Source organism: Bos indicus x Bos taurus, chromosome 23, assembly GCF_003369695.1.
Source record: "Bos indicus x Bos taurus breed Angus x Brahman F1 hybrid chromosome 23, Bos_hybrid_MaternalHap_v2.0, whole genome shotgun sequence".
NCBI lineage: Eukaryota > Metazoa > Chordata > Mammalia > Artiodactyla > Bovidae > Bos > Bos indicus x Bos taurus.
In genome coordinates, this window is record NC_040098.1 from 8,499,138 (window position 1) to 8,526,438 (window position 27,301).

General features: G+C 55.1%; 5 protein-coding genes across 10 annotated transcripts; 3 read left to right on the forward strand and 2 right to left on the reverse strand.

Annotated features, from left to right (window-relative positions):
* Positions 1 to 42: 42 nt before the first annotated feature.
* On the forward strand, positions 43 to 4,738 carry RPS18 (ribosomal protein S18). 2 transcript variants are annotated; one of them, XM_027525178.1, is made up of 6 exons: positions 43 to 129; positions 594 to 692; positions 4,036 to 4,122; positions 4,210 to 4,311; positions 4,422 to 4,513; positions 4,624 to 4,738. In XM_027525178.1, the coding sequence occupies exons 1-6, from the start codon at positions 127 to 129 to the stop codon at positions 4,697 to 4,699; spliced, it is 459 nt and encodes a 152-aa protein (XP_027380979.1). In that variant the 5' UTR covers positions 43 to 126; the 3' UTR covers positions 4,700 to 4,738. The 2 variants fall into 2 exon arrangements, with proteins under 2 accessions (XP_027380979.1, XP_027380978.1); XM_027525177.1 differs by having other exon boundaries at positions 4,036 to 4,311.
* A 400-nt stretch (positions 4,739 to 5,138) lies between these two features.
* B3GALT4 (beta-1,3-galactosyltransferase 4) lies at positions 5,139 to 7,244 on the forward strand. 2 transcript variants are annotated; one of them, XM_027525165.1, is made up of 2 exons: positions 5,139 to 5,289; positions 5,774 to 7,244. In XM_027525165.1, the coding sequence occupies exon 2, from the start codon at positions 5,797 to 5,799 to the stop codon at positions 6,931 to 6,933; it is 1,137 nt and encodes a 378-aa protein (XP_027380966.1). In that variant the 5' UTR covers positions 5,139 to 5,289; positions 5,774 to 5,796; the 3' UTR covers positions 6,934 to 7,244. The 2 variants fall into 2 exon arrangements, with proteins under 2 accessions (XP_027380966.1, XP_027380965.1); XM_027525164.1 differs by lacking the exon at positions 5,139 to 5,289 and adding an exon at positions 5,523 to 5,630.
* A 252-nt stretch (positions 7,245 to 7,496) lies between these two features.
* Positions 7,497 to 16,870, reverse strand: WDR46 (WD repeat domain 46). Its single transcript, XM_027525157.1, has 15 exons — positions 16,729 to 16,870; positions 16,435 to 16,629; positions 16,245 to 16,325; positions 15,998 to 16,110; positions 15,786 to 15,873; positions 15,595 to 15,656; positions 15,253 to 15,357; positions 14,996 to 15,146; positions 14,741 to 14,876; positions 14,329 to 14,428; positions 8,580 to 8,893; positions 8,347 to 8,441; positions 8,109 to 8,204; positions 7,869 to 7,982; positions 7,497 to 7,762 (listed from the first exon to the last, which is right to left on the reverse strand). The coding sequence occupies exons 1-15, from the start codon at positions 16,795 to 16,797 to the stop codon at positions 7,664 to 7,666; spliced, it is 1,818 nt and encodes a 605-aa protein (XP_027380958.1). The 5' UTR covers positions 16,798 to 16,870; the 3' UTR covers positions 7,497 to 7,663.
* A 312-nt stretch (positions 16,871 to 17,182) lies between these two features.
* On the forward strand, positions 17,183 to 18,502 carry PFDN6 (prefoldin subunit 6). 2 transcript variants are annotated; one of them, XM_027525179.1, is made up of 5 exons: positions 17,183 to 17,292; positions 17,439 to 17,517; positions 17,760 to 17,830; positions 17,912 to 18,036; positions 18,272 to 18,502. In XM_027525179.1, exons 2-5 carry the CDS (start codon positions 17,454 to 17,456, stop codon positions 18,399 to 18,401), a joined length of 390 nt encoding a protein of 129 aa, XP_027380980.1. In that variant the 5' UTR covers positions 17,183 to 17,292; positions 17,439 to 17,453; the 3' UTR covers positions 18,402 to 18,502. The 2 variants fall into 2 exon arrangements, with proteins under 2 accessions (XP_027380980.1, XP_027380981.1); XM_027525180.1 differs by having other exon boundaries at positions 17,187 to 17,292; positions 17,374 to 17,517.
* A 771-nt stretch (positions 18,503 to 19,273) lies between these two features.
* Positions 19,274 to 27,070, reverse strand: RGL2 (ral guanine nucleotide dissociation stimulator like 2). 3 transcript variants are annotated; one of them, XM_027525142.1, is made up of 18 exons: positions 26,487 to 27,070; positions 26,087 to 26,286; positions 24,601 to 24,684; positions 24,165 to 24,343; positions 23,985 to 24,035; positions 23,599 to 23,896; positions 23,077 to 23,328; positions 22,887 to 22,990; positions 22,710 to 22,794; positions 22,563 to 22,631; positions 22,326 to 22,400; positions 21,735 to 21,767; positions 21,494 to 21,615; positions 21,303 to 21,398; positions 21,109 to 21,220; positions 20,711 to 21,001; positions 20,069 to 20,183; positions 19,274 to 19,948 (listed from the first exon to the last, which is right to left on the reverse strand). In XM_027525142.1, the coding sequence occupies exons 2-18, from the start codon at positions 26,243 to 26,245 to the stop codon at positions 19,734 to 19,736; spliced, it is 2,340 nt and encodes a 779-aa protein (XP_027380943.1). In that variant the 5' UTR covers positions 26,246 to 26,286; positions 26,487 to 27,070; the 3' UTR covers positions 19,274 to 19,733. The 3 variants fall into 3 exon arrangements, with proteins under 3 accessions (XP_027380943.1, XP_027380944.1, XP_027380945.1); XM_027525143.1 differs by lacking the exon at positions 24,165 to 24,343; XM_027525144.1 differs by lacking the exons at positions 24,165 to 24,343; positions 26,087 to 26,286; positions 26,487 to 27,070 and adding an exon at positions 25,514 to 25,944.
* Positions 27,071 to 27,301: the final 231 nt, after the last annotated feature.

The window sequence follows — 27,301 nt, forward strand, 5'->3', positions numbered from 1 at the left end:
ATAGTTTCCGGAAGCTCCTTGCTCAGATAGCTCCGCCCGTTCCGCCTGGTAGCAATATAAGGCTGTTACGTCACTTCCGTTTTCTCTTCCACTGGAGGCCTACACGCCGCCGCTAGGGCCGCCGCCATGGTAAGAGTACAATCCTTGCGGGGATCTAGCGACATCGGGACCGGGGCAGGGAAGGTCTTGCTGTCAGAGGGTTGAAAATGTCCTGTCTTGGGAGCCTCCAACTTTCTGGGTGGAGCCTCGGATACCGCTTCTGGAAAAGGACAACTAAAGACATCCAGTCTGGGGGCTGGGGCCGGAGGAACTCCCACCCCGGGCAGTAGAACGGTTTGGGCGTGAGTGGGGACCTCAGTCTCCGCCACTCAGAGTGTACTTGGGGCACGGGTAGGAGACACACTTCTTCCCCGAGGTTGCGTTTTCCCAGGCCTGAACACTTCATGTTCCTGCTGTCTGCAGGATTCAGGAGTTTGTTGTGTCGTGAAGACCTGACGGGGGTTTCCTGCTCCCTGTGTGACAAGCTTAGCGTTCGTGTTTGAGGTTACGGTTTGATAGTAGTTCACTCTAATTTCTCCCTCAATCTCTATCAGTCTCTAGTAATCCCTGAGAAGTTCCAGCACATCTTGCGAGTACTCAACACCAACATCGATGGGCGGCGGAAAATTGCCTTTGCCATCACTGCAATTAAGGTAAAGTAGGGTAAGGACTGATGGCTTCCTTGGTGGCTCAGACGGTAAAGAATCTGCCTGCAATACGGGAGACCAGGGTTTGATCCTTGGGGTTGGGAAGATCCCCTGGAGAATCTCCTCCAGTATTCTTGCCAGTTCCACGGACAGAGGAGCCTGGTGGGGCAACAGTCCATGGAGTCTTAAAGAATCAGACACGACTGAGCGACTCACACACACGCAGGGTAAGGACTAGAGACTATAGATGAAACTTGAGTTGTTAACACCTGAGCTGAAAGTGAGGCAAAGTGAGGGGAGTCCCAACCAGATGGTCTTGTCTGCTAGGTAAAAAAAAAGACGATTAAGAGAGCAATTAGTTCTCTTAACCGCTCGCCCTCTTTGTCCCAAAAGGTAAGTGAGAAAAGCCAGAGAGTCCTCTCAGGTCAAACCAAGAGATTTCACCTAGGGAATGGGGAAGTTGGATAATTGTACCATTTGAAGGGTAAATAGAAATGCCAAGAGATTCCAAGTATGAAGAAACCTATAGTTATTATGTCAGTGAATGCAAGCTTGGATATCTTCCTTAACCTAATGAACTCCCAGCCTTCCAGATGGGGATGTTATCCTTAAAAAGATTTTTTAATTGTGGAAATGACTGAATGTTTTCTGCCAGTATGTTTACACTTCTTGGAGCCAAGGTTGCTTAGAATCCCCAGAAGACACTATGATAAGTATTTTATAGATTGTTTAAAACGGCAAATCAGCATCAGCTTTTCTTGGTGAGATTTGTCACGTTTACTTTTTCACTCTAATTCAAGGAGCACGGCTTTCATTCTTAAATAGTACGTTTCATCTTCTGTGAAACTAGTAAGTCAGTGAAAAATACAGTGTTCAGTGCAGGCTCACCTCATTTTGTGGAGCTTTGCAGATACTGTGTTTTTTTGTGGTAGCTCTTAAGACAGTTCTTCAACATTTGCACACATGGTGTGTCTGTCACATTTTGATGAAATACTTTAAAAGTTTTCAGTGGTGTATTTGTTATGCTTATCTGTGATCAGTGACCTTTGTTACTATTGCAAAAAGATTTAGACTTGCTTAAAGTTCACATGATGGTTAGTACTTCATAGTAATAAAGTGTCTTGATTAAGGTATGTATAGGCAGTTGCTCACTTAATAGATTATGTAACTACATGTGCTGAGAAACCAAAATACCATGTAGCTCTCTTTATTTCAGTGTTGTTGGGTGTTGTCTGGAACTGAACCTGCTGTATCTCTGAGGTTGCTTCTGTTTTTAAAGATTGCTAGAATGCTTAGGTCAGATAGTGAAAATAAAAGATGAGCGTGGTTGATAGGATGCTTCTATTAAACCCTTTCTCCCTGCTTCTTTGAAATTAACTAGTTTGGTATTTGTTACCTTAAGTATATGTGATGACCTTAAAACAGATTTTGTAAGCAGTTTCCAGTACTTAATGAGTATGTTGATAAGACTCTCTTAGGGAATCTCATGCCCTGCTTACCACTGGGAAAGATTATTCTAGAGATACACAGGTACTTGGGGTTTTGCTAACTGTGTTTCAGCTTTTGCTGGCTCTTCTCTGGTGAGACAGCCAAAGCTTAGAGGTACCTGGTCTTTTGTTAATGATTTGGAATGTGGGGTTGAGTAATACTTATAAATTGGAAGGGAGTTGCTGGGGCTGGAGGCTGAGTAGGAGGAGGGATTCCTCAGAAAATTAAAGGAGCAAAGTTAATTGGGAAAGGTGAGGTATCAAAGGTGACATAAGCAGAAAAGGGTATTTACTAAGTGGTAACACACCTGCAAGATTTTTTTATGCCACAATCCCTTCTTTTCTTTCCATTTGTGCACTTCTGCTATGAATAGTCCTTAAGGTTGGCCTGCCCTTCCTCTAAATCAGGATGATACCTGGTCATCTGGATTGTTTGGAAACATGGTTGGAACTAGTCACAATGACTGGATGATACCCACTGGTTCTCATAATTGGCAAGCCAGTATCTGAACAGGGCTTTCAAAAAGCTTGACAGCAACTTAAAAAAAAGAAAAGCTGTTTATCAAAAATCATAAACGCTAAAAAGTAGGAGAGAGAGAATTATTGGCCCCCTATTGAGGCATCCAAGGGACTCCTGAAAATCCCTTGGACAGCAGGGAGATCAAACCAGTCAATCTTAAGGGAGGTCAACCCTGAATATTCACTGGAAGGACTGATGTTGACGCTCTAGTATTTTGGTCATCTGATGCTGGGAAAGATTGAGGACAGGAGAAGAGGGCATCAGAGGTGAGATGGCTGGACAGCATCACCGATGCAGTGAACATGAAGTTGGGCAAATTCTGGGAGGTGGTGGGGGGCAGGGAGGCCTGGTGTGCTACCGCCCACAGGGTAGCAAAGAGTTGGACACTACTGGGTGACTGAACAACGGTCGATGTATCATCTAGTTAAAAATTAGAATCTTGTTTTATCTTTACCTTTCTCTACCCACTTGTATTTTAAAGCAAGTCTCAGACATACCACCTGTAAATATTTAAATTTGAGAGACACTTAGATCTTAGTCTCCTCTCAATCAATTTGGTAATTTGACCTCCAGGTCACTTTCTTACAGAGAGGAAATCCAGTTTCCTGGGACCTTTGTGACACAGATTTGTTGACTTAAAACAACCGAAACTTAATCTCTCAGTTCCGTGCCAAACATCCTTGGTTTCCTTGTCTTGGCAGCTGCATCACTCTAGTGTCTCACCTTATCACATGGCCTTCTTGCTTGTCTGTGTCCTCTCCTTTTATAAGAATACCAGTCATTGGATTTAACTATTTCTAACCAAAGCCATGTTTTGAGGCTCCCGATGAACAGAAAGTTGGTGGAACACTACTCAACCCAGCACACAGTCGTTCACTTTGCAAATCTGTTTGGCTCGTGAGCTCAGGTGGCAAGGAGCACCAGTGTTGGTGGTGACAGGATGCCACTGGTCTCAGTGTTTATTTTGATCACAGGGATTTAGTGACCTGCCCAAAGGATCATGGCCTATGGCCCTTTGACATCACGAGCAACTGACCATGTTAATTCAGTTAATTCAGTTAATTCAGTTAATTCAACTCAACCGTTAATTCAGAGAACCTTGATCTTGTTGCTTTGGTGCTCCATTGACTGAGAAGCATCAATTTCGTCTCCACTGTGTAGAAATCAGAAGGTGCCACTCGGGTGCTACAGCTTTCAGGGGATATCAAAACCTTTTTTTCCCTTTAATGATTAGGCTTTGTATCTGGAAGAGTATGTTATTTTGGACCCTACTTTTGTGTGCTTTTTGAATCATGAGCAACCCAAAAGGTCAGACTCACACAACTCTAAAACCTCTCCTCAGGGTGTGGGGCGAAGATATGCTCATGTGGTGTTGAGGAAAGCAGACATCGACCTCACCAAGAGGGCCGGGGAGCTCACCGAGGATGAGGTGAGGACAGGGATCGGGGCTGGGGCTGGGCCTGGGCCTGCCTGGAGATGGGGGCTGTCTGGACCTGACCCTTGTCCTGCCTGCCAGGTGGAACGTGTGATCACCATTATGCAGAATCCACGCCAATACAAGATCCCAGACTGGTTCTTAAACAGACAGAAGGACGTGAAGGACGGGAAATACAGCCAGGTGTGTGTGGAGAGGGGAGAGCAGAAAGAAAAGCAGGCTGTCCAGTTGGGACTGGACCTAGGAGACCAGGGCGGAGAACAGCCATCCCTCACTGTCCCCCGTCTGTGCAGGTCCTGGCCAACGGTCTAGACAACAAACTCCGTGAAGACCTGGAGCGCCTGAAGAAGATTCGGGCCCACAGGGGGCTGCGCCACTTCTGGGGGTGAGTGGGGGCCCATTTGTCTGTCCTTAGACTCCCAGGGGACTCGCATGCCCCGTCTTTTCCCAGATTTGCTTGATATGGTGAGTAACCTTTGTCTTTTCTCCCTGCAGACTCCGTGTCCGAGGCCAGCACACCAAGACCACAGGCCGCCGTGGTCGCACTGTGGGTGTGTCCAAGAAGAAATAATGTGTGGGCTTTGTGTTAATAAATAGTTTATACAGTTAACGGCTTCCGTCTTGTGGTTCTTTGCGTTTTTCTGGAAACTCTGATAGGGAATATGCTTTCACACCGGGCCCTGTTGGTCATTTTTCACACTCGATTGATGTCCCCACTCAGCTGCCCAGACCTTGTCTTGGTCTTTGTGTCCTCGCTGCGCTCGGCTTCTCTTTAGTTGTGAGCATGGCTGCTCATTGCAGAGCACAGGCTCCGCGGCACGGTAGTGTGTAGGCACCGAAGTGGTGGTCCCTGGGCTCAGTTGCCCTAGGGCATGCGGCATTCCGGGACCTGGGGTGGGGTCTGTGTCCCCTGCGTTGACAGGTATATTCTAGAGAGCTCCTAACACTCTTGGTCTTGATTAAAGCTATGCTGTTGCCACACCCCCTTACCAGAAGCAACCTTTTACCTATTGGTGCCACTCTCCAGGTGGGTAGAGGGAGGAGCTGCACATTCACCCTCGAGGGGGCGCTCTCGGACATTCTAAGGCCCGGCTTCCCCTTGCTGGCTGGCGGGGTGTTGGGGCTTGCGCAGGTAGCTGAGCCTAGCCAGCGGCCGGTTAGGTGAGTATCTGCGTATTGACCGCCGTACGTCTCCGAAGGCTGGAGATGCTGGTGTTGGTGACCTGGAAACGTTGAGCCCCGCCGCGCGGGGGTGGGTGTGGGGAGGCGCCGGCCGCACGGCGTCCGGCCGATGTGGCCGAGGCCCGCGGATCCAAACCCGCTTCCCGTTTTGGGCAAAGACCCCCCTTGCGCACCCCCCGCTCCCTCCAGTCTGTGTTCCGCCAAGCGCGCAGCCGCGGAGCTTCCGGCGGGGGCTGCGCACGCCACGCCTTCCGGCGGGGAGGGGCGGCGAGCGGAGACGGCCGGCCATGGAGCCGGGCCTTGTCGGCCGCGCCGACCAGGTAACGTCCCCGCGGGCCCCGCCGCGAGGGCAGCTTAGGGCGTCGGCACCGGCCGCCGCCCCGTCCCGGGGGTGGCTCGCTGCAGGCCGCTGTCTGAGAACCGCGCTCCGCGGCCTCTAACCACGCCCGGTCTCTCCCCCCAGGTGCCCTCTGGCCGCGCCGCACCATGCGCCCCGGCTTGTCCCGGCGCCTGCTCCTGGCCGCCCTGCTGCTCCTGCTCGTCTGGACCCTCTTTGGGCCCTCCGGCCTCGGGGAGGAGCTGTTGAGCCTCTCCCTGGCCTCCTTGCTCCCCGGCCCGGCCTCGCCCGGGCCGCCCCTGGCCCTGCCCCGCCTCCTGATCCCCAACGAGGCGGCGTGCGGCGCGCCCGGCCCCCCTCCCTTCCTCCTGATCCTGGTCTGCACCGCCCCGGACAACCTGAACCAGAGAAACGCCATCCGGGCCTCCTGGGGCCGCCTGCGCGAGGTCCGCGGGCTCAGGGTGCAGACTGTTTTCCTGCTGGGAGAGCCCGGCTGGGGGTCGCGCGGGAGCGACCTGGTGTGGGAGTCGGCGGCCCACGGGGACATCATGCAGGCAGCCTTCCAGGACTCCTACCGCAACCTCACCCTCAAGACCCTCAGCGGGCTGAGCTGGGCCGACAGACACTGCCCCACGGCCCGCTACATCCTCAAGACCGACGATGATGTGTTCGTCAACGTCCCCGAACTGGTGTCGGAGCTGGTCAGGCGGGGAGGCCGCTGGGAGCAATGGGAGACGGGCGTGGGGCCCCCGAGAAAGGCGAAGGCTGGAGATGAGAAGTGGGACGGAAGCCCCACCTTGGGGAGCCAGCCAGTGCCTCTCTTGTACTTGGGTCGCGTGCATTGGCGGGTGCAGCCCTCTCGGTCACCGGGAGGCAAGCACCAGGTATCGGAGGAGCAGTGGCCTCCCTCCTGGGGCCCCTTTCCCCCCTACGCCTCAGGTACGGGCTATGTGCTATCAGCTTCTGCTGTGCAGCTTATCCTGAAGGTGGCCAGCCGGGCACCCCTTCTGCCCCTGGAGGATGTTTTTGTGGGGTTAAGTGCCCGCCGAGGAGGCCTTGCCCCAACCCACTGTGTCAAGCTGGCTGGTGCCACCCACTACCCCCTGGATCGGTGCTGCTATGGGAAATTCCTTCTGACATCGCACAAGTTGGACCCCTGGGAGATGCAGGAAGCCTGGAAGCTAGTGGGTGGCTCTGATGCAGAAAGAACTGTACCTTTCTGCTCCTGGCTCCAGGGGCTCCTGGGCATCCTGCGATGCCGGTTAATAGCTTGGCTTCACAGCTGAGAGGGCCTGGGCGCCCAGGAGAGGGGTGTGGAATGGAGGGTCCAGCCAGCACCCCCCCCCCCCCCCCCACCTTTCTTTCTCCCAGGCCCAAAGCAGGAGCGCTAGTTGGCTGCAGCTGAGCAAGCTGCTCCACACAGGTGCTCGGGCTGTCACTGAAGACTGAGGGTCACAGGAGGGACCTAGGGGGCTGCCTGGCCTGCCAGCCCCAGAGATGGTCTTCAGGAAGAACCACACACGCTGGCTTGTTCTCTCCAGCCATGGCAGGGGAGGGGCATAGGCCCCTCAATAAACTTGTCTTTTTTCTTCTTTGAGTGTGTGGTCCAGGACTCTCAGAACACAATCCTGGGAAACCCAGAGGCTACCAGAGCCTGCTGGTGGGGAAGGCCATCTCCAGGGACTTGGAGCATACCTCTCCCTGGAGGAAGGCCTTAGGGAGCTGGACGAGGCCACAGCGCCCACAAGACGGGTGGGGCCAGAGGGGAGACACAGCCCCTCACGTCCAAGAGTAGCCCCAGGGTGCACGCAGGCAGGGGACAGGTTCACGGGATGATTGAGACACGGTATCCAAAAGTCCACGTTCCTTTTTAATACCGACCACCCCCCACCCCAGGAACCAGCTGTCCTCCCCAGGAGGAAGGGGGCTCCCTGCTCCCTCCTCATTCCAGGGACGGGTAATTCCCCACAGGTGGGCGTGGGGAGAGAATGTTTCTCCCGGGTCCGGGAGCCTGACTCAGCGCACGAATCTGTCCAGGGCCGACGGCCGGGCCCCCGTGGGCTTGGCCTTCTCTTGCTTCTGCAGCTGCTGCTCCAGGCTCTGGCGGATTTTGTCCTGGGTAGGGAGAGACAGGTGAGAAGTGGCAGGTGGATGAGGCCAGCGGGGCCAGCAGGAGGGCGTTCCCCTTGGGATGCCCAGCCCGCCCCCGGTGCCCGCTCACCCTGTGCTCCTGGTCCATGACCTTCCTCTTCCTCTTTACCAGACTCGCGGTCGAGCTGCGACCTTTCTGCTTTGGCTTTGGCTGGAAGGGAGCCCTGGCATCGGGATCGTAGCCCTGAGGAAGGGGAAGGAGGTGAAAGCTGCAGCAGCCTCTGGGGCAGGGAGCTGTGCTTCTGAGGATGCAGTGGGGATGGGACGTGGTGGGAAGGGGCGCCCGGGCCCTCGGAGCCCCGCTCCGTACCAGCCTCTCTGCCCGTTCCTTCTTTGCCTGCTCCAAAGAGATGACATCGACCTCTGCCAGGGCTCGTGGATCCAGACAGATGAGCTCGGCGGGCACCTGGATGCAACACAGAGGGACGGACGGGTAAGGATCCACAGGAAGGTGACACCAAAGAGGGACAGAAAGCAGAGGCACTGCTGAAATCCTTTCTTCCTAAGACCCCCCGCCCCAGCCCGCGGGGGCGCAGGCGCATCCTCACCTTCTCTAGCAGCGCCTTCACCTCCCACTCCTGCCGCTGCTTCCGGCTCCTGTATGGGTTACTCTCCAGGCCGTCGAAGTTGGGTTCGGCAGCCCCTGGAGGGAGAGGGGGCACGTGGAACTATAACAGGAACCTGCTCCAGCGTGACAGGAGCCCCCTGCTGTCTCAGGGTCCAGCCCACAAAAGCCTCCATTTCGAGGTCACCGCTTGGAGCCCCAGCCCTGCCTGCTCACCAGGGACCAGCATGCTGGTGATGCCCCCGCTGTGCCCCACTCCCAGCACATCCTCATAGGGGCAGAACTGAAGGCCGTGCACGTGGCCCGAGAGCCGGTGCGTGAGGTAGGGCTGCTCCAGGGAAGGAGGGCTGGCCTTGCCCTGTCCTGCCCAAATGTTGACCACATCGCCCATTCCCGCTGCCAGCAGTCCCCGCTGGGAGAACGCCAGGTGCCCTGCACCTTGGGGCAGGGTCCGAGCGCTCAGAGGCTGGAACGTCCCTCGCAGGTCGAAGACCTTCAGCTGGTGGTCCAGGCCAGAGGTGGCCATGTGCCTGGGAGTGAGAGAGGGAAGTTAATCACAGCATGAAGCATCAGGTCTGCTGGGGGAGAAGATGACTGATAAGGACGGAACCACTACCACCACCACCTCTTTTCATTTCCCTTTTACAGAGAGGAAACTGAAGTATTGGGGTGAGTGGTGGAGCTAGAATTCAAGTCAGAGCTGTGTCTTTACTGTCTTTTCTCACCACATGTGAATGAAAGGGAGGATGCATGTGACAATCTACACTCAGGTGTGAGGTCACATCACACAGGCAGGCAGGCCAGCAGTCAGCAGAGGGAAAGGCTGATGGCAATGGTCAGGGAGGGCTTTGTGGGACTTGAGCCATTCTAGGTAATAATCAAGAAAGCACAAGAGGATTGCTTCTCAGCCTTTTGGCTAAGATCAAGTGAAGAAAGCACAAGAGGGCTTCCCTGGTGGCTCAGTGCTGGAGAATCTCCCTGCCGATACAGGAGACAAGGGTTCAGTCCCTGATTTGAGAAGATCCCACATGCCGCGGAGCAGCTGGGCCTGTGCTCTAGAACCTGGGAGTTGAGCCCACATGCCCCAATTACTGAGACCCTCGTGCCCTGAAGCCCATGGTCCGCAAGAGAAACCACCGAATGAGAAGCCTGCTCACCGCAACTAGAGAAAAGCCCACGCAGCAGTGAAGACCCAGCACGGGCAAGGATAAAAATAGAAAGCACAAGGAGCAATTTAAAGATTGTAGCTGAAAACTGAAAAGGTTTAAATGAAACTCACTTTAAAAAAGCGTAAGAAACAGAGACACACAGCAGGTTTAAATAAATGAACATCAGACTGTGGACACAGGAAGATGGAAATAGTTTGTTTTCCCGGCTGGTGGAATATAGCCAGGCGGGGACAAACTGCAGAGGCTCCTGAAGGTCAGATGGGAGACCGACAGTCCCCAAAGTGGCTCTCTGGCAGTGACAGGCCAAAAGGTGGAGGCTGCATGGACCCGAGAAAACCTTAGAAAGCAAGGAAGTGATGCGCTAGAAGACCCCTTTCGCTAGAAGGAGGAAGGGCAAGGTTGGTGACCAGATCCTCTGGAGAAAGGGACTTGCCTGGTGGCCCAGTGGTTAAGAATCAGCTTTGTAATGCAGAGGACACAGATTCGATCCTTGGTCTGGGAACTAAGATCCCACATGCCATGGAGCAACCAAGCCTGCTCAGTACAACTAGAAAGGTCCTATGTGATACAGCTAAGACCCTATATAGTTAAATTAAAAAAGAATTGTCAAAAGTCCTCTTAAGGATGTGTGTACCGCATAAGACATTTACTTTCAGAGACTGGAGTTTCTATGGATATTCAAGTTGCTCAGAGATGCTGAAGGGTGGCCAGCCAGGTCAGGGCATGTCTGTTTGGCAGACGCTGAAGACTCACATTTTAACCTTGACTGTGAGCCCAGGAAGAAAACACTAAGGCGCTCCTCTGAGCAGAGACTTGGCCTGTGATGGGACTGATGCAAGACCTAGCTGGATACCTGTCCTGACAAGACAGACAGGGCCCAGCTCCACCCGAGGGAGAGGTCATGAGCACAAACCAGGACTTGCTGAGGGCTCCTGGGACACAGGTCACAGCCTTCACTGGGCCAACAACTCAAGGGCACCCGCTGGCTCCTGCCCCCCACACCCACCTCTGGAAGCCTCTGTGCAGACACCCACCTGGTAGCCAGATGGGCATCCAGACCATGCCACCATCCTACTGAACTTGCAAGAAACAGATCAACTCTGAGGGTCCAGTCCAATCCTAATGCAAGCTTCCAGGAAGCCTGCTGAGGATGACAGCCCGCGGCATCTCTGGAGCCCCTGTGGCCGGTCTGAGGCAGCCCTGAGGAGGACCAGAGCTACACGAGTGGGCCCAAAGTCAAGAACCAGAGCTGTTTGGCATTGGGCTGTTGGCCAAACCTCTGTGAACAACTGACGGAGCCTTGAGCAGAAGCAGCTGACCTAGGCAGCCCAGGGAAGGCCAAGTCCAGCTTGGGTCCAGGGGCCCATAGAAGGCAGAAGGCCCTGGAAGAGGCCCCCACTCTCCTAGATCCAGACTGGCACAGACCTGGAGTAAAGGGGAAGAACCAAACCACCAATCCACAAAGACACAACCAGAGGGCCCCGGGGGCCTGAGCAGTCAGCAGGCTTTCCACAGCCACTGGGCTTCTGCATTCTGATTTCCTGAGTGGTGGTATACGAGGAAGAAAGCCATGTGGGAAGAAGTATTCCGATAGGACACCCTAAAAGAAGGAAGAACCAGAGGCTGGAACTGTGAGGTGGCAAGGACTGGAAGCAGCAGACCCTGGAGGGGAAAAGCAGCAAGGGCTTCACAGGTCGTGAGCAGTAATGGGGCGATGCAGCCAAAGCCACCAGCAGGGCCTGGGCTCCCGAGGAGCGCTCAGCCAACAGTGATTCTGCGTCTGCCATGACTGATGGCTGAAGAACACGAAGCTATGGGGACAGCTAGCAAGAAGTCGTGTTCTGGGTGAGGGCAATGTGGCAGAAAGGGAGCAGGCCGGGAGAAGCTGTGGGCGGGGGTGCAGCATCCAGCGACGGACACGGTAACGGTGGGGAGATGGGAGACGACTGAGCAGAACCTGAGGGTTTCGCCCGGCCCGCCAACTCCCCAGCTGTGGTTGTAAATAAAGTGTAACTGGAACACCCCACCAGGGCAGATTCATCCTTCTACCCCCAGAACCCAGCCTACAGCTGGCACCCAATGAATGCCTGATGGATCAAAGAATTTGAGAAAAACACGTGGGAACTTGTGGGAAAGTCTGCCAGATCCAGACATACATACAATACAAACCAGACAAAACAGCTGTGGAAACGCAAATAGTCTCTCAGGAAGGGTGGAAATTCAAAGCGGACTGGCCACCCCAAAGCCCCCACAGCACCAGCCAGACCTAAAGAGAACAGTCGTCTTTACGACGATGATGAAACAGCGCTCCCCACCTACCAGGCACCGTGTGCGCCTCTGAATACCTTGACTGGTGTTCACATCTACAACAGTTTCCTAACTGAAGGCCAAGCTTGGCAAACTACGGCCCATGAGTCAACAAAACCAGCCCACCACTTTCTGTAGAGCCTACAAGCTCTACAGAATGGTTTTCACATTTTTAAGTGGTTGGGAAAAACATCAGAAGAAATATATTTCAAGACGTGAAAATTATTTGAAAACTCCAGTGTCAGTGTTCATAAATAAAGTCATGCTGGGACACAGCAATAGAGAGTTCCAGAAAAACATCTCCTTCTGCTTTATTGACTATGCCAAAGCCTTTGAATGTGTGGACCACAACAAACTCTGGAAAATTCTTAAAGAGATGGGAATACCAGACCACTTGACCTGCCTCTTGAGAAATCTGTATGCAGGTCAGGAAGCAACAGTTAGAACTGGACATGGAACAACAGACTGGTTCCAAAGAGGAAAAGGAGTTCTTCAAGGCTGTATATTGTCACCCTGCTTATTTAACTTACGTGCAGAGTACATCATAAGAAATGCTAGGCTGGATGAAGCACAAGCCGGAATCAAGATTGCCAGGAGAAATATCAATAACCTCAGATATGCAGCTATCACCACCCTTATGGCAGAAAGCAAAGAAGAACTAAAGAGCCTCTTGATGAGAGTGAAAAAGTTGGCTTAAAGCTCAACATTCAGAAAACGAAGATCATGGCATCTGGTCCCATCATTTCATGGCAAATAGATGGGGAAACAGTGAGAGACTATTTTTCTGGGCTCCAAAATCACTGCAGATGGTGATTGCAGCCATGAAATTAAAAGACACTTGCTCCTTGGAAGAAAAGTTATGACTAACCTAGACAGCATATTGAAAAGCAGAGACATGACTTTGCCAACAAAGGTCCATCTAGTCAAGGCTATGGTTTTTCCAGTGGTCATATATGGATGTGAGAGTTGGACTATAAAGAAAGCTGAGTGCTGAAGAATTGATGCTTTTGAAATCTGGTGTTGGAGAAGACCCTTGAGAGTCCCTTGGACTGCAAGGAGATCACACCAGTCCATCCTAAAAGAAATCAGTCCTGAGTATTCACTGGAAGGACTGATGCTGAAGCTGAAATGCCAATACTTTGGCCACCTGCTGCGAAGAAGTGACTCATTGGAAAAGACCCTGATGCTGAGAAAGATTGAAGGGAGGAGGAGAAGGGGACGACAGAGGATGAGATGGTTGGATGACATCACCGACTCAATGGACATGAGTTTTGAGTAAACTCCGGGAGTTGGTGATGGACAGGGAGGCCTGGCCTGCTGCAATCCATGGGGTCGCAAAGAGTCAGACACGAGTGAGCAAATGAACTGAACTGGGACACAGCTACACTCATTTGGTTACTTATTCTGTGGCTGCTTTTTGTGCTAAGGTAGCACAGTATTGTGGTCAAGCAGACACCACATCTTATCTCTTTGCACTGCTGCCCAGAACACTATAATCTCAGTGACACACATCACTTCAGAGCATTTCAAGCACCATCCGTCTTATCATCTATCTGTGTGAAAAGATGTTTGCAAAGATAAAATACTCAAAAGTCAAAGTGTTAGTCACTCAGTTGTATCTGACTCTTTGTGACCTCATGGACTGCAGCCTATTGGGCTCCTCTGTCCATGGAATTCGCCAGGCGAGAATACTAGAGTGGGTAACTATTCTGTTCTCCAAGCGATCTTCCTGACCAAGGGATCAAACCCGGGTCTCCTGCATTGCAGGCAGATTCTTTACCGTCAGAGCCACCAGGGAAGCCCAAAATACCCAAAACCTCTTCACAAATTGGCAGCTGTAGATCAACATTTGCAGTTGAGTTGGATGATTTGGAACACTAACTTTGAACCTCAACTAAACTAAGTGCTATGCTCAAAAACAGGAATTCATGGATTTCCCTGGCAGTACAGGGGTGAGGACTCTACAATTCCAATGCAAGGCGGGGCAGGTTCCATCCCTGGTTGGAAAACTGAAGATCCTGCATGCCACATGGCATGGCAGAAAAACAAACAAAAACAGGAATCCAATTATTTCCAAGAGTAGACCTATATTACACAAATATTGCATTCAATTCTTTTTCTCATTTCATTAATAATTTGGCATCCATTGTTTCTTCTCTTGTTATTTAAGAACCTACATAAAGCACTCAGTTGTGCTCCGTTACCAACAAAGCCTAAAATATTTACTATCGGGCCCCTTAAAGTCTTCTGGCCCTTGAGCAAGATACTCATATCCCCAGTCTCAGGGTGAAGACCATGTACACCGAGGTCACCTAACATGCCTGCCAACATGGTTGGTAAGGGGTAACACCAGGATTTAAGGCCAGCTTGGGTGCAGAGTCTGTGCTCCCAAAGGCGCACTACCTTTGAGGACTTTCTCTCAAGCTGAGACACCACCCCACCGCCCCCGCCCCCAGCCCCAGCACCTCAGGCCCAAACAACTGACTTACATGCCTGTAGAATCTACTGCCACAGCCCGGACTCCACCTCGGTGACAGAGAATCTTTACCAGTGGCTCCTTCATGGCTGGGCTCCATAAAGACACAGTCCCTGTGCACCAGAGAAGAGCAGAAGTTACTAATAGGGTGCTGAGGCGATTAAACCTGCAAAAGAGGGGGATTCGGGGCCAAGAGGTAAGAAAAGAGGGGAACAGAGGGGCAACCTGAAGGGACTCGTTAAGTACAAATATAGACGAAAAGCTGGGGCATTCCCTGATGATCCAGCGGGTGGGACTCAGCTTTCACTGCTGTGGGCCAAGGTTCAATCCCCGGTCAGGGAACCAAGATCATACAAGCCACATGACATGGCCAAAAAGAAAAGCAAGACAGGATGGTGAGGGTTAAAGTTCTGCCAGGCACCAACCATTACTGTGTCCGAGATGGATGACGGCATTGTAAGGGTTCTGAGTCATGACGCTGAGCCGTCCAGCCCGAGCATTCAGAGCTGCCACGATCTTTCCCACTGACACGTCCAGGTAGGTCAGAAACCCTGTCTCTGACTGTGAGAGAGAGAGGGAAGGAGACCGGATTGCCCTCTGTCCTCCCCCTACTGGGGCCCCAGGGGAGGGACGGTCTTCTCAGGGCTGCCATCTGGTCCCTGCACTCTGCAGTCACTCACAGCTGTGGCCAGGAGGAAGTGGAAAGGCAGGAACTCAAGTCGGGTGACCCGGTCACAGCGGCGGACGCAATGGAGCTCTATGCCCTGGTTGTCGTAAATGTGAAGCCAGCGGTTCTGGGCAACAGCCAGCAGTGCCTCAGAATGCAGAAACCTGAGAGGGGTGGAGGAGCGGAGCAATGTGAAAGGGAGTCACCAGCTGTCGACTGATCAGTGACGGGCTGTCTCATCCCCACCGGCCGCTGACCAAGGCCACTGACCGGATGTCCCGCACTGCCTCCATGACGTTGATCTCACACATAAGCTTCTTTGTTACCCAGTCGAGGGCAGCCACATGACCCCGGCGTCCTCCAAAAGCCAGGTGTCTGTTGAAGGTGGAGGACAGGCAGGGTGTCAGTTCAAGGCGTGTGTGTAGGGCAGGCGCCCGGACTCAAGGGTCTGTCCCACGCCAGCTCCTCCTCTCCAGGTGAGAGGAGAGATGTTACCACACACGCTTATCACACATGCAAGCAAATAACAAGACCCTCCCCACGTCAACAACCCAGATGTACACTGCTATGGCTGAGATGGACTAGGCTAAAGTCAATGGAATTCAACCTTACCTCCCAGTTCTAGAGTAATTTAGCCTGTAGGGTCCAAACTGCCTCAAGTTCAAGTCAAAATGCTGGAGAAGGGAATAGTGAAAAAAAGAAAAAAGAGAGTTGGTTCCTTTCAGGAATTTTCTAGTCCCCACTCCCGTCTTATTCTGCACCATCAGTCGACCCGCTGGCCCCTTTGCCATTCTCAGGCTCACTTTGGCTGCACTTGCAATGTCCACAGCCTCCACGATGTCAGCCTGGCGAATCTTCGCCGTGTCCTCCCCATCCTCTCCTTCCAGAAACCTGCAAGTGAGTGTGAGAGTTGCATTAAAGCTTCCTAATAAGAAGTGGGTGTCCCAGCATCACAATCAGAAATGAGAGCCCCATAAAGCAGGGGTTGGGGAGGCCCACATCAGGGTCCACTCACCCAGGTTCTTCAGTAAGCAGAAGCTCAGATCGAGCAGCTCTGACACTTGTTTCCTCTTCTTGGGCTTCAGCCACCACAAGTCGGCTTCGCGTCTTGGTCTTCGGATGTGGTAGCTACAACATCGGTGGTGCGGATGGAGTGAGAGAAGGACAAAGGGATGTGGGGGTCACAGGAGAGCCCCGCCTCCATTCAACTCACCCAGACACTCCCTCCTGCAACCGCTCCCCACTCTCCGACTAGTCCTCACCTCCTTGGATTTGTCAATGCGACAGTACTTCTGAACCACCTCCACACTGACGGGGGCGGGACCTGCAAATGGGTCCTGGGCCTGCGGCAGGGAGGAGGCAATTGAGAAACAGGCTCGAGCTGACCCCAACCCCCCGACCCTGAAAGCACAAGACGACTTGCCTCGGCACCCCGGGAGGTCCCAGGCTCACCCCAGATAAGCTCCGCTGAGGCCTCGGACTCTTCAGTTCTCGGGGCTTCTTCGAGATCCGAAACTTCTCTGAGGTGTCATTTTTCTTTGGCTTCTGGGGGCGGAGCTCTCGATTCCTCTTCCGCTTACGAGGGGGACCTGGAGAAGCTCCGGCAGCTGTCCCAGTGGTCTCTTGCTCCCAGTATCGCCGTGGTTTCTACCAGCAGAGCAGGATCCCTCGTATTCCGCGGCCCTTCGCCCCGCCCCTCGAACCCCGCAACTAAAAACTTCCCTTCCACCCCAAGGAGATCCCTACCTTCTTCTTGGTCTGCAGTCTGTCCTTCTTGGGTGGGACATTACTGCCCGGCTCGGGGACTGTCTCCATCTAGCCCACTAGAACCACGATCCACGTGCAAACTCCTCTCCACAGTTCCACAGTCGGATGGAAAACTCCCGGAAGTCCTCCGAGACTCATCCAATCAGCGCCGTTCCAGGTCGAAGCCTCCCAGGCGCCATCTTTAATGAGGGCGCGCTCCCCACTGAGGGGCGGGACCAAGGACCCCAGTGAGGCAACTTATGCCCAAGTGATGAAAGACGGGCACTCCGAGGTCAAGACCCAAGCAACCGTGCAGTTTCTTTTCCCATCTCGGTTTCTCCATCTTGCCTTAAATCCTTCCGCGTCTGGTCTTTTTAGCAGAACACCACACATTGACCATGTTAGAACTACATTTCCCGGCGTGCGTCAGATGACAGCTTCCGGTGCCGTCTTTCCCCAGCATTCTCTATTTACTTCCGGGTTCATCAATACTGAAGTGAGAGCGTGAGTCGGGGAGCGGTTCGGTTGAGGAGTTCGGGGTTCTGCCACTCCCTGAGGCCGGGGGTGAGTCGATATCCCGGACGAGGAGAGACTGCAGTGGGTGCCCCGAGGGGCTGCCTCTCAAGAGGGCTGTCACCTCCGCAGGCCAGAAAGGGGAGCCCGGGTACCTTCCAGAGCGAGACCCAGCGCCCCTCTCCTGCTACCCGCAGGCTTTCGTCCCCGCCATGGCTGAGCTAATCCAGAAGAAGCTGCAGGGAGAAGTGGAGAAATATCAACAGCTGCAGAAGGGTAAGGGAGCAGGGTAGGGGTGACCTCGCGGCAATTCCCTCACAACCCAAGTCTACACCCGAATAATGCATTCTGTCCCACCCCCGGCCCCAGCCTGCGGCTCCTTCCCCTTCTCTGTATTCTTCCCATTCCCTGTCCCGCCTGCCCATCCTTGGCTGCTTCCTCAGCTGTACATTCTCACCAGGATTGTGGTGATCGTGTGGCACATGAGATGTCTCTAAACAAACCTTTTCATCCGCCAGACTTGAGTAAATCCATGTCAGGGAGGCAGAAACTAGAGGCACAACTAACAGAAAATAATATCGTGAAGGAGGTGAGAGACTGAGATTTGTGGGGCGAGGAGGGACCTGTCCTGGAAGTGATTCTGATCATGTTTTTCCCACTCCTCCATCAGGAACTGGCCTTGCTGGATGGATCCAACGTGGTGTTTAAACTTCTGGGGCCCGTGTTGGTCAAACAGGAGCTTGGGGAAGCTCGGGCCACAGTGGGGAAAAGGCTGGACTACATCACAGCTGAGATGTGAGTCTTCCTTCCACCCCACTGTGATGTACCTGATCCGTTGGGATAAAGGTGTTGAGAAACCTTTGTAGAGTCATTCTCCAGAGTAGCCCCCATTTGAGCAGGTCCTTCAACTCCATCCCTTTTCTTCATACTCCCCTTAGAGCTCAAGTTTCTGACCAATCTCCTTGTCTTCAGCACCCTCAAGAGTAAGTCTCACTAACTTCTCCTTATTTGCTTTTTTGCCTTTCCTCAGTAAGCGATATGAATCCCAGCTCCGAGACCTAGAGCAGCAGTCAGAACAACAGAGGGAGACCCTTGCTCAGCTGCAGCAGGAGTTTCAGCGGGCGCAGGCGGCAAAGGCAGGAGCTCCTGGGAAAGCCTGACCCTGTCCTGGGGGGTGGGGGAGGGGAAGGAATGAGGCAGCTCTAGGGTCTATACTGTAGCTAATAAAATGTGAAAATACCTGGCGTGTTCTGACCAGCCACTTCTGTTGTATTGTCTCCATCCTTTCCTCTGGTCCCTTCCCCCTCACCCCTACATTGCCTGCATTACTCTCTCAGATCCAAATTCTTGCACTGGAATTTCTGTGTGGCAGAGTAACCCTTCTTTCTTGAGACTAAAATCTGAAATGTCTCAAACCTAATTCTTGCCTGTATATGCAAGCCTTAACTCTCTCTTCTCTTGATTGGAAGCAACCAAGAAAAGGGCATTGACAGTGAGACAATTTGGGGAAAAGTTAAATTGAAAAACTCACAATTCTCTAACCTGCAACCCCAGAATGGAACATGGTAATCCTCTTTTGATGATTTCTTGTCATCTTCAAAATAGCCCTGGCATCTTAGTTCTTTTTAGTCTCTTTTCTTCCTAGACTTTGTTTAAATGTAGCTTAAATTGATTTCAGATCCCAGCACATTCTAAGACCTCCCAAGTTTGTACATTGTCCATGAACGGGTTCTTCCATTTTTTTGTCCTAAAATTGTCTTAGGAATTCAGAGCCAAGGGTGTTTTTCACACTGATCGCTTTAATTGGATACTTGACTTGGGTGTGTAACAACTGAGGAGAAAAATGTAAGAGCCAATAAAAGGACCGGGGTGGAGAGGTTGCTGGAGAGGAATAAACCATTCTGAGGAAACTGTTCCCACCAAGCCCCTGCATCCAGCTTTCACGGATAGATTCGGTTGGGCCCCTTTCCCATGGGGTCTGCCTTCAGCCAGCTCCGCACCCCCAGCAGCTAGTGCACAGACAGGACAGGAGTCAGTCAGGTAGTGTCTGGTTTATTAGTGTTGTCACAGCGACAGGAACCTCCAGAGTAGGAAGAGGAGGCTCCTGCGAGAAACTTTCTCTTGCCATTCCCTTCCCCTGGGACTCAGAGCCTCTAGGCTTTTCCTCTCCTCCTCCTTCCAGGCCTTTCCTTGGCCCTTGGCATGCTAGGATGTGGCCAGGAATCAAAAACAGATCTTTTCCCCAGCACTAGCTGTGTGCTGCATTCATGGCACGTGAGAAGCTATACGCAGGTATCCAGCTTAGGCACCAAGATTACCAGTTTCACAGGGCTGAGTCTTGGCTGTCTGGTAAACCAGTGGTGCTTCACTGCCCCAGGGTGGCTGGCCACCCTTCTGGATGTTTTCCCTATGTGGCAACTGCCACCACTCAGGATGGCTCCCCACGTTTGGAATGGCCACCATGAATTCTATGAACCAACAAGGCTTCCTCCTCAGAAGAGTGCCCGGGCAATCTTTCTCCCTGTGGCCTTGATCCTGGGAAAGGAACCCCCTCCTCCCTCGCTTGGGGGAGTTCCCGAGGCAGAAGGGCCACTGGTGAGGCCCACTGTAGCACTGGAGGGCCGCCGCCGCCGCTGCCGCAGGAGGAAATCGTGTGAGGCTCCGTCCATAGCGTAGAAGACGTTAGCTGAGGCGGGGATGGTCAGCTCTGAAGGTTCAGAAAAAGGTGTCAAGCACAGTCATTCCCGCACAACCCCTGGGTGTGGCAGCATTCCCACCAGCGGGCGCCACTCTCCTCCCGAGTCTGCCTTCCCTCCCAGCCCCTGACCTCGCTCCCCTGGGAGCAGCTGCACTAGCTCGTACTCCGAAGCTACCGCAGAATCACGATTATTTTTCTTAAGGACACGACTGATGACACTTGGAGCCTTGTCCTGACTTGTCACCTGGCAGGACAGCAGACCAAAAGAGCAGTTAATTGCAATGATGACCTTGGCCTTGCATCATTCCAACCCTAGCCAGTGAGCCCACCCAGAGAAAGCTGCGGCTGCTGCTCAGTTGCCAAGTCGTGTCCAACTCTTTGCGACCCCGTGGACTGTACCCTGTTAGGCTCCTCTGTCCATGGGATTCTCCAGGCAAGAATACTGGAGTGGGTTGCCATGGCCTTCACAGAGAAGGCTGCCCTTGTCCAAACTTTTGAGTTACCAGGGAAACCCAACATGGTGGCCCCCTGTACCCCGCGGGCCAGCCCACATGGTTGCCGGGCTGTTCCCTCCGGGGAAACCACTGTTGGTTCTGAGAATCTCAGAGGACACCCAAAGTTCAAAGTGCAGCAGCTAATACAAAGTAACTTTGAAAATAAAACATGGCTGCTAAAACCAAAGGTCAATTAAAACTAAAATCATCCTCCCCTTTGGCTGTTGACACCTAAGACATCATCTCCACTCCCAACCTCCTGACCCACAGCTCTCACCAAGATGCTCTTATAGACACTGCCGTCTTCCCCCAGCTCCATCTGGACTCGGATGATTCGGCAATCAGAGGTCCCTGGCCCAGGCGCCCCTCCCCCACATCCAGGCCCCTTGGAGGCCCCTTCTGCACCCCCACTGAGCGGGGAACCACAGGAGGCTGAGCGGCGGTGACCTCGAGAAGGCCGAGGGGAGGAAGCTGGGGGAGAGAGGTGGCTGGGGTCAGCTGGACTCTGCAGGGCTGGGGTGCTTTCCAGGGCGGAGTCCAGAGATGAGACAGACGGCCACTTCATGTGCTGGGGACCAACAAGACAGAACTGGCATGAAGGCAGGAAAGCCAAGGGAGAAAGATTCACAAAGTCAGGGTCTGTGTAGAGACCAGAGGCTCAGGAGTGGAGCTCACCTGGGCCAGCCGGGTCAGCAGTGGGGCGGGGGTTCCAGGCACCTCCTCTGCTCCCACACTGGGCCGATCCCAGGAGACGAGGGGGGTGGGACCCCCAACAGAACCCAGCACCCTGGAATGGCAGGAGATTGGGAGGATCAGAAGAAGAAGGACAAGTCCCCAAGAGACTGCCCTCCAACCACTGACTCCCTCACTCTGTCCACTGCGAGATGACCAGTGTTGGCCGAAGCACCCGCGGGGCAGGTGGGTCACCGCTCCCAGGCGTCTCCACCTCACACGACACGCGATGGCTGGGGAGGGGGCAATGGGCAGAAGTCAGGACATGACACACTGACCCCCACATTCAGCCTGTGCCCTGGAGTCCCAACCGCACCCAGCCAGTCACCTCTGCGCCTCTGTCAGTGGCCGGAGCCCCTGTAGCCACCGCTGGATATCAGGGTCAGGTCGGAGGTCATAGCCACGACATTGGTTCTGGAGCCGCCGCAGCTCAGAAAGGACAGCAAACTCCTAGGAAGGAGCCCACAGACTGCAGGAGGCCCAATCCAGGGAGCTCTGACTTCGCCCTCCTCTCCCTTTCCTGGGATGGGGCTACAGATGGCTGGCATATGGCCAAGCACTCTCCTCACCTTCCTCCGCTTGTCAAAATTGATGTATCCATTCTGCAAGGGGAAGGGGGTGGGGTGAGGGTCCCAACCCTGCCACAGAGAGCATATCCCCTCTCCCCACACTGGCCTCTGTGACTCCTCTGGCCCCCCGCTCCTCCCCCTCTTACCCATCACACCCTCAGCCCACTACCTTGCCCTTTACATTGAACATCACAGGTAGAAACTGTGGCCAATTTACAGAGAAGAAAACTAGAGATCAGAAAAGGAACTTGCCCAAGATCCCAGCTTTGGTTTATTTATCAAACGTTGTGTACGTATGCTTGCACCTCAGGCGTGCTCTGAGCACTCGCCAACATTAATTCATCCAACCCTCATAAGAAAGGCTTGATGTAGATGCTGTCACTAGTCTCCCACTTACAGCTCACTGAGGCACAAGAAGGTTAAGCACATTTGCCAAAATAACAGAGTCCTGGCCCTTACTGCTTCTGCCTTGCACTGGAAAGAGGTGGCCTGTCAGACCCTGAGGTCTCTTCATTCCATCACCATAATACACACACACACACACACACACACACACACACACACACACACACACACACACACACTACTGACCTCCAGCTCATCCTTAGAGGCTGCGTCCAACATTACGAGGTCTTTTAAGAAGGTGCCAAGGTATGGGACCACACCCTGAGGTCAGAAGTCAGAGGGTCAGTCACCCCTGCCACTAATCCCAGGGATCCCCCTCCCTCTGCACTTTCCTAACCCATTGCCCCAGAACAAGTTTAATTCTCCTCCCCCTGCTGTGCCCCCTTCCCAACCCTAGCGCTTCCACCCCCAGTGGTCACTCACCCCACCCCGGGAGGCAGACCTCGGGGACTTCTTGGAATTTGGCTCCAGAGAGGGCTGCAGCTTCACCTCCTGACGGTGACAGAACAAGGTGACATGGGGGATGGGGGTGGGGGGAGATGGCAGGAATGCCAGGGAATGGGGCCTCACCTGCAGGAGGAGCTCCCGGCTCTGGGAATAGTTATCCTCCTCAGAGAAAATCTGGCAGAGGCTGGAGAAGACTCTGAGGCTGTCCCTGGGGGGTGGGGGGCAGCGGCCTTGAGGAGGGGCCTAGCTCAGCTCCCGACTCCGAGCCCTGACTCCCCTCCAGGGCCCTGTCCTCCCCACCTGGTTGCTTCCCCCCAGGCTGCCCGAAGCCTGTGGATGGGGCTGGATTGCAGGGCTGATACCACAGCATACACTGAAGAGAAATTTCGGAGCAGACGGCACTCCTGTAGGGTCACAGACAGAGATCACAGCTTTCGGACGGACCTCTTTCCACACCTTGATCCCCAACAGGGCCAAGTCTCTCTCGTACCTCTGCCACGCGGATCCACTTCTCCAAGAGCCGGGCCCTCTGGGGAGGACGAAGTGGCCGTACGGTCACATCTCCAAGCCCTTCTCCAGTTGAGGTAGCCCCCAGGACAGAGCTGACCACTGCCCCTGCCACCTTGTTGAACTGTGTGACAGTCGCCCGGACAGATGGGCAGAGGTGAGAATGTCCTGGCCGGTCTCTGTGACCCCACAGGCCCCCCAGGCACTGAGAGGGGACCAGATTGAGAAACAGCTCCTGCAGGGCAGAGGTAAGAGGTTAAAGTTCATAGTCAAGTGAGGTCAGCCTTCCAATGTCAGGGGTGTGAGGATCTCATGTGGCCAAGGAACCAGAGGGGCATAGGGTTTGAAGGGCAACAATCAAGGGGAAATGGGGAAAGGTCAAAACTGGGTGGACAGAGGAGGCTGGGAGCTGGACCAGGAAGGACTGGAAGCCAGGTAAGGATGTGGAGTTAGGGACAGGTTAGTAAGGGGGCAGGGGTCATGGGGTCAGAGGTCAGGGTCTCACCGCATCTAGCAGGGTCAGCTGTTCGGCCAAGTGGTCAGCGAGGTACACCAGGACATCCGTGGGGTCAGCAGGGGGATCGCCGGGGAGGGCCAAGGGCTTAGGAAGTTCGGGGGTCTGGGGGTCCACCCGGGACCGGAGGTTGCGGATGAGGTCAGCGCCGCCCTCCACAATACCCTCCCCTGCTGCATACCCTGTCCGAAGAAAGAAGCTCTCAAGCCGGTCAAGCTGACCCTTGACCTCAGAGCCAAAATCCTCAGGGTGAGAGGCCAGCCAGGTTGACAGTACAGAGATGGCTACCCTGGGAAAAGGGGAATTCACCGGGGATTAGGTGTCAGGCTGCTGCTTGGCCGGAGAAAACTGTGAAGTCAGACTCAGGGGTCACTTACCCTTTTGTCCTCTCTAGCTCATCAGCAGGATGAGATTCAAGAGCTTCCAGCCTGGGGAAGGGAAGAGATTCTATGTGTCCATGTTTTCCAAAACCCTAGCGGTTTTGACTATTTGGGTGGGATGTCTGGCTTTACAAAGTCAAGACATGTCAATGACCCTTGGTCCTTTAGTAGCCTGACCTGTCAACCATAAGCCCTAGCAGGGCAGGCGTGGAGGTGAAGGCCCGGTGAGTGGCCAAGAAGGCTGCTGTGAAGGTCATGTCAGCCCCTGATGTACGGGCGTCCAGCAGGTGTCTGACCAGGGCCTCCAGGGTGCCAGCTCGGAGTTTCCGGGAGGAACGCAGAGGAGGCCTTGGGGCCTGGGGGAGACAGAGCACCAGCCACTGACCCTTTTTTCAACTCTCCCTCGCTAGATCTCTGGGAGAAATCCCAGACCTAGGAGATGATTCAGCCTCATTGTATTAGGATTCAGAGAGAGCAAATGACTCGAACTAAGTCACACAGCTGAGTCCAGTCTCCAAACCTCCAACCTAGTATTCTGGCCAGAAAGTCAGTGGGAGGCAGGGGAACTGGGAGGTGGTAGGTCAGAGGTGAGACATCAAAGTTATAATCTCACCAAGGAATCAAGAGGCTGATACTGGCGACTTGTGACTGTAAAGGTAGCACCATCCTCCTCCTCCTCCCAGACAGACACAGGGGCCTGGAGGAGCAAGAAGGGGAGGTCAGATGGTTCCACACCCCACCCCACTGCCCAAGCCTCACCCCCAAGCCCTGCTCCTCCCTCTGTGCCCCTCACCTGTTGCGGAGGGGGACAGTACCAGCGAGTACGAGGGGTTGGGGGGGCTGGTGACCCCAGGTCTTCCCCACTGGGGCCCAGACAGCCCCCCCCAAGCCGCCTCAGGGCCCGGTGGAGTCTAAGGGGTTGCAGTGGGGAGTTGGATGGAATGCAGGAACCCTGAGCCTGGTGACCGCTGCAGCCCCTTCCCCCCAGAGCTGAACCCTTGAACAGCCAAGAATCCAGGTGCAAAGGTAGGAGGAGGGGGAAGCAAGAGAGGCAGAAAGCCTGAGGCAGCGATCTAGAGAAGCTGAAACCTCAGTCACAGGCACAACCGCATGCTCCGCCCTCCCCCGCAGGAACTAGCCAAGCCCAAAGAGTAAGTCCCCTTAGCCCCCTTTCTCCGGGTCCCTCCTCAGCTCTGGAGACCCCCCTCAGGGCGGCGGCGCCGATCCCAATACAGGAAGGAGAAGGGGAAGTGGGGATGGTGTGTGTGTGTGTGTGTGTGTGTGTGTGTGTGTGTGTGTGTGTGTGTGTGTGTGTGTGTGTGTGTGTGTGTGTGTGTGTGTGTGTGTGTGTGTGTGTGTGTGTGTGTGTGTGTGTGTGTGTGTGTGTGTGTGTGTGTGTGTGTGTGTGTGTGTGTGTGTGTGTTGGGGGGGGGCGGTGGTTTAGACTCACAGAGTCATGTGACCCCGGCCGCTCCCCCAACCGATCCCGAAAAACCAGCCCTGCTAGTCACCCAGTCAGTCCTCACCCAGACTCTGGATAAGAGTGTCCAAAACCTCGGGGCCCCAAATCCAACTTTCGGCCCTTCTTAAGGCCCGAATCCTACTCCTGCCACTAGCCCCGGAGAGAAGCAGGTGACCACCAGCCACTCGGCCCGGGACCGCCCTCAACGGTCCGAGAGCCTCGGCTCCCCACCTCCGCCCAGCCCCAGGCGGCGGAGCGGAGCGGGGAGGGGTCACGAAATAGAAGGGTTCCCTCCCCAATCCCGAAGTCGGAGGAGCGGGTTACTGTGGAAACAAACCCCTCCCCGCCAAACAGACACCCGGAGGGAGACAGGGACCTAGACTCCACGCCCGGAGGGACGGGCCACTCGGGCAAGGGCGGAGAGGGCTAGGGACCCGCAGGCCAGCCAGCCACACGCGCCGTGCGCGAACGGGGCAGGCTCCTGAGTGTCTGTGCCGCACAGAACCTCGGGGCTCCCCGCTGGGGGACACGGGCCGACTCCGGCGAGAGGCGCAGCAAGGGCTGAGGCAGGAAGAGACGCAGGGACACAGACTCGCAGCGGGGAGAGTCTCCGGGACACATGCCGCCCGCGCCTCACCTCGTCGTCGTCGTCGTCGTCTTCCTCCTCCTGCCCCCCGCCCCCGCCCCGGCCACTGGGGCCCCCACCCTCTTCGGGGTCTCGACTCCGGAAGCTGCTCAGCACGACTCCCCCAGGGGGGCTCGTGTCCCACAGCAGCCGCAGGGGCCGCGGGAGCATGGCCGGCTGAAGGAGTCAGCGGGGTCGGGCCATGGGGGCGCCTGAGGAGAGACAGGAGCGGGGAGGCGGGGGTCAGGGGTGAGCAGGGCCCCAGAAGGTGGGCTCCAGGTAGTCGCCGGGAAGCCCCGCGGGGAGGTGGGGCGGGGGGCAACGCTGCAGGGGCACACAGGGCCTGGCGTTGTGTGGACCGGGGGTCAGGAGCACGGGCTCGGGCGGGGTTACGGGGGGCTCCGGCTCTGACCTGCTCAGGACGGGTGGGGGCAGCGCGGCTCCCGAGTTGCCGTTCCCGTCGGTCTCCGGCCCCGGATCACGTCCCCGGACCGAGCCCGTCCCCAGCTTTTCCGCACCCCCTTGTACGCCCCCCCCAACCCCCCGCCCCGCCAGACTCCCGGGCCCTCCCGCCCTTTCCGCTCCCCCCCGACGTCCGCCCGCCCCGAGAGCAGGAGCCAAAAGGGAAGGAAGTGAGGACAGGAGCCACGGCCGCGGACTTAGAGGAGCGCCGGACGCTTGGGGGCTGGGACCCAGGAGCCCGGGTCTCCAGCCCGACTGTGCTCGGGGAGCCTGGAGCCCACGTTGCTTTGCGCTGAGTGGGGACAGGGATTCCCGTTTCCAGCCCCCGGGGAAGGGCGAGAGCCGAATCTAACATCCCGCTCCTCGCACACCGCGAGGCTAAAAGTCCCGCGGGGAGCGTGTCAGGGGGAACGGGCCCAGTTTCTCCGGGCCACCGGGGCTCCACTTCGCCCCAACCCACGCGTTTGGCGGGCCAAAATCCGCTCCGGGTTTTCGGGGGAGCCCGGGGCTCCTCTCTTGCTCGGGAGTGGGCGGGGCAGGAAGCCGCCACTTCCGGTCCCAGAGAGGGCGCCGGGGGTTGTTTCCGGCGCCGAGGCCGGCCCCTCCGCTGCCCTGGTCCCCCGCGAGTGCCCGCGGCATGAGGGCACGCTGTCGGCCGTGGGTGGCGCCCGGCTTCAGTCCCTTCCAAAGGGGCGTCGGGTGCCGCCAAGGCGTTAGAGGCAGGCCGTGGGAAGGAACCATGGGGGAGTGGAAGTGTCACAGCGC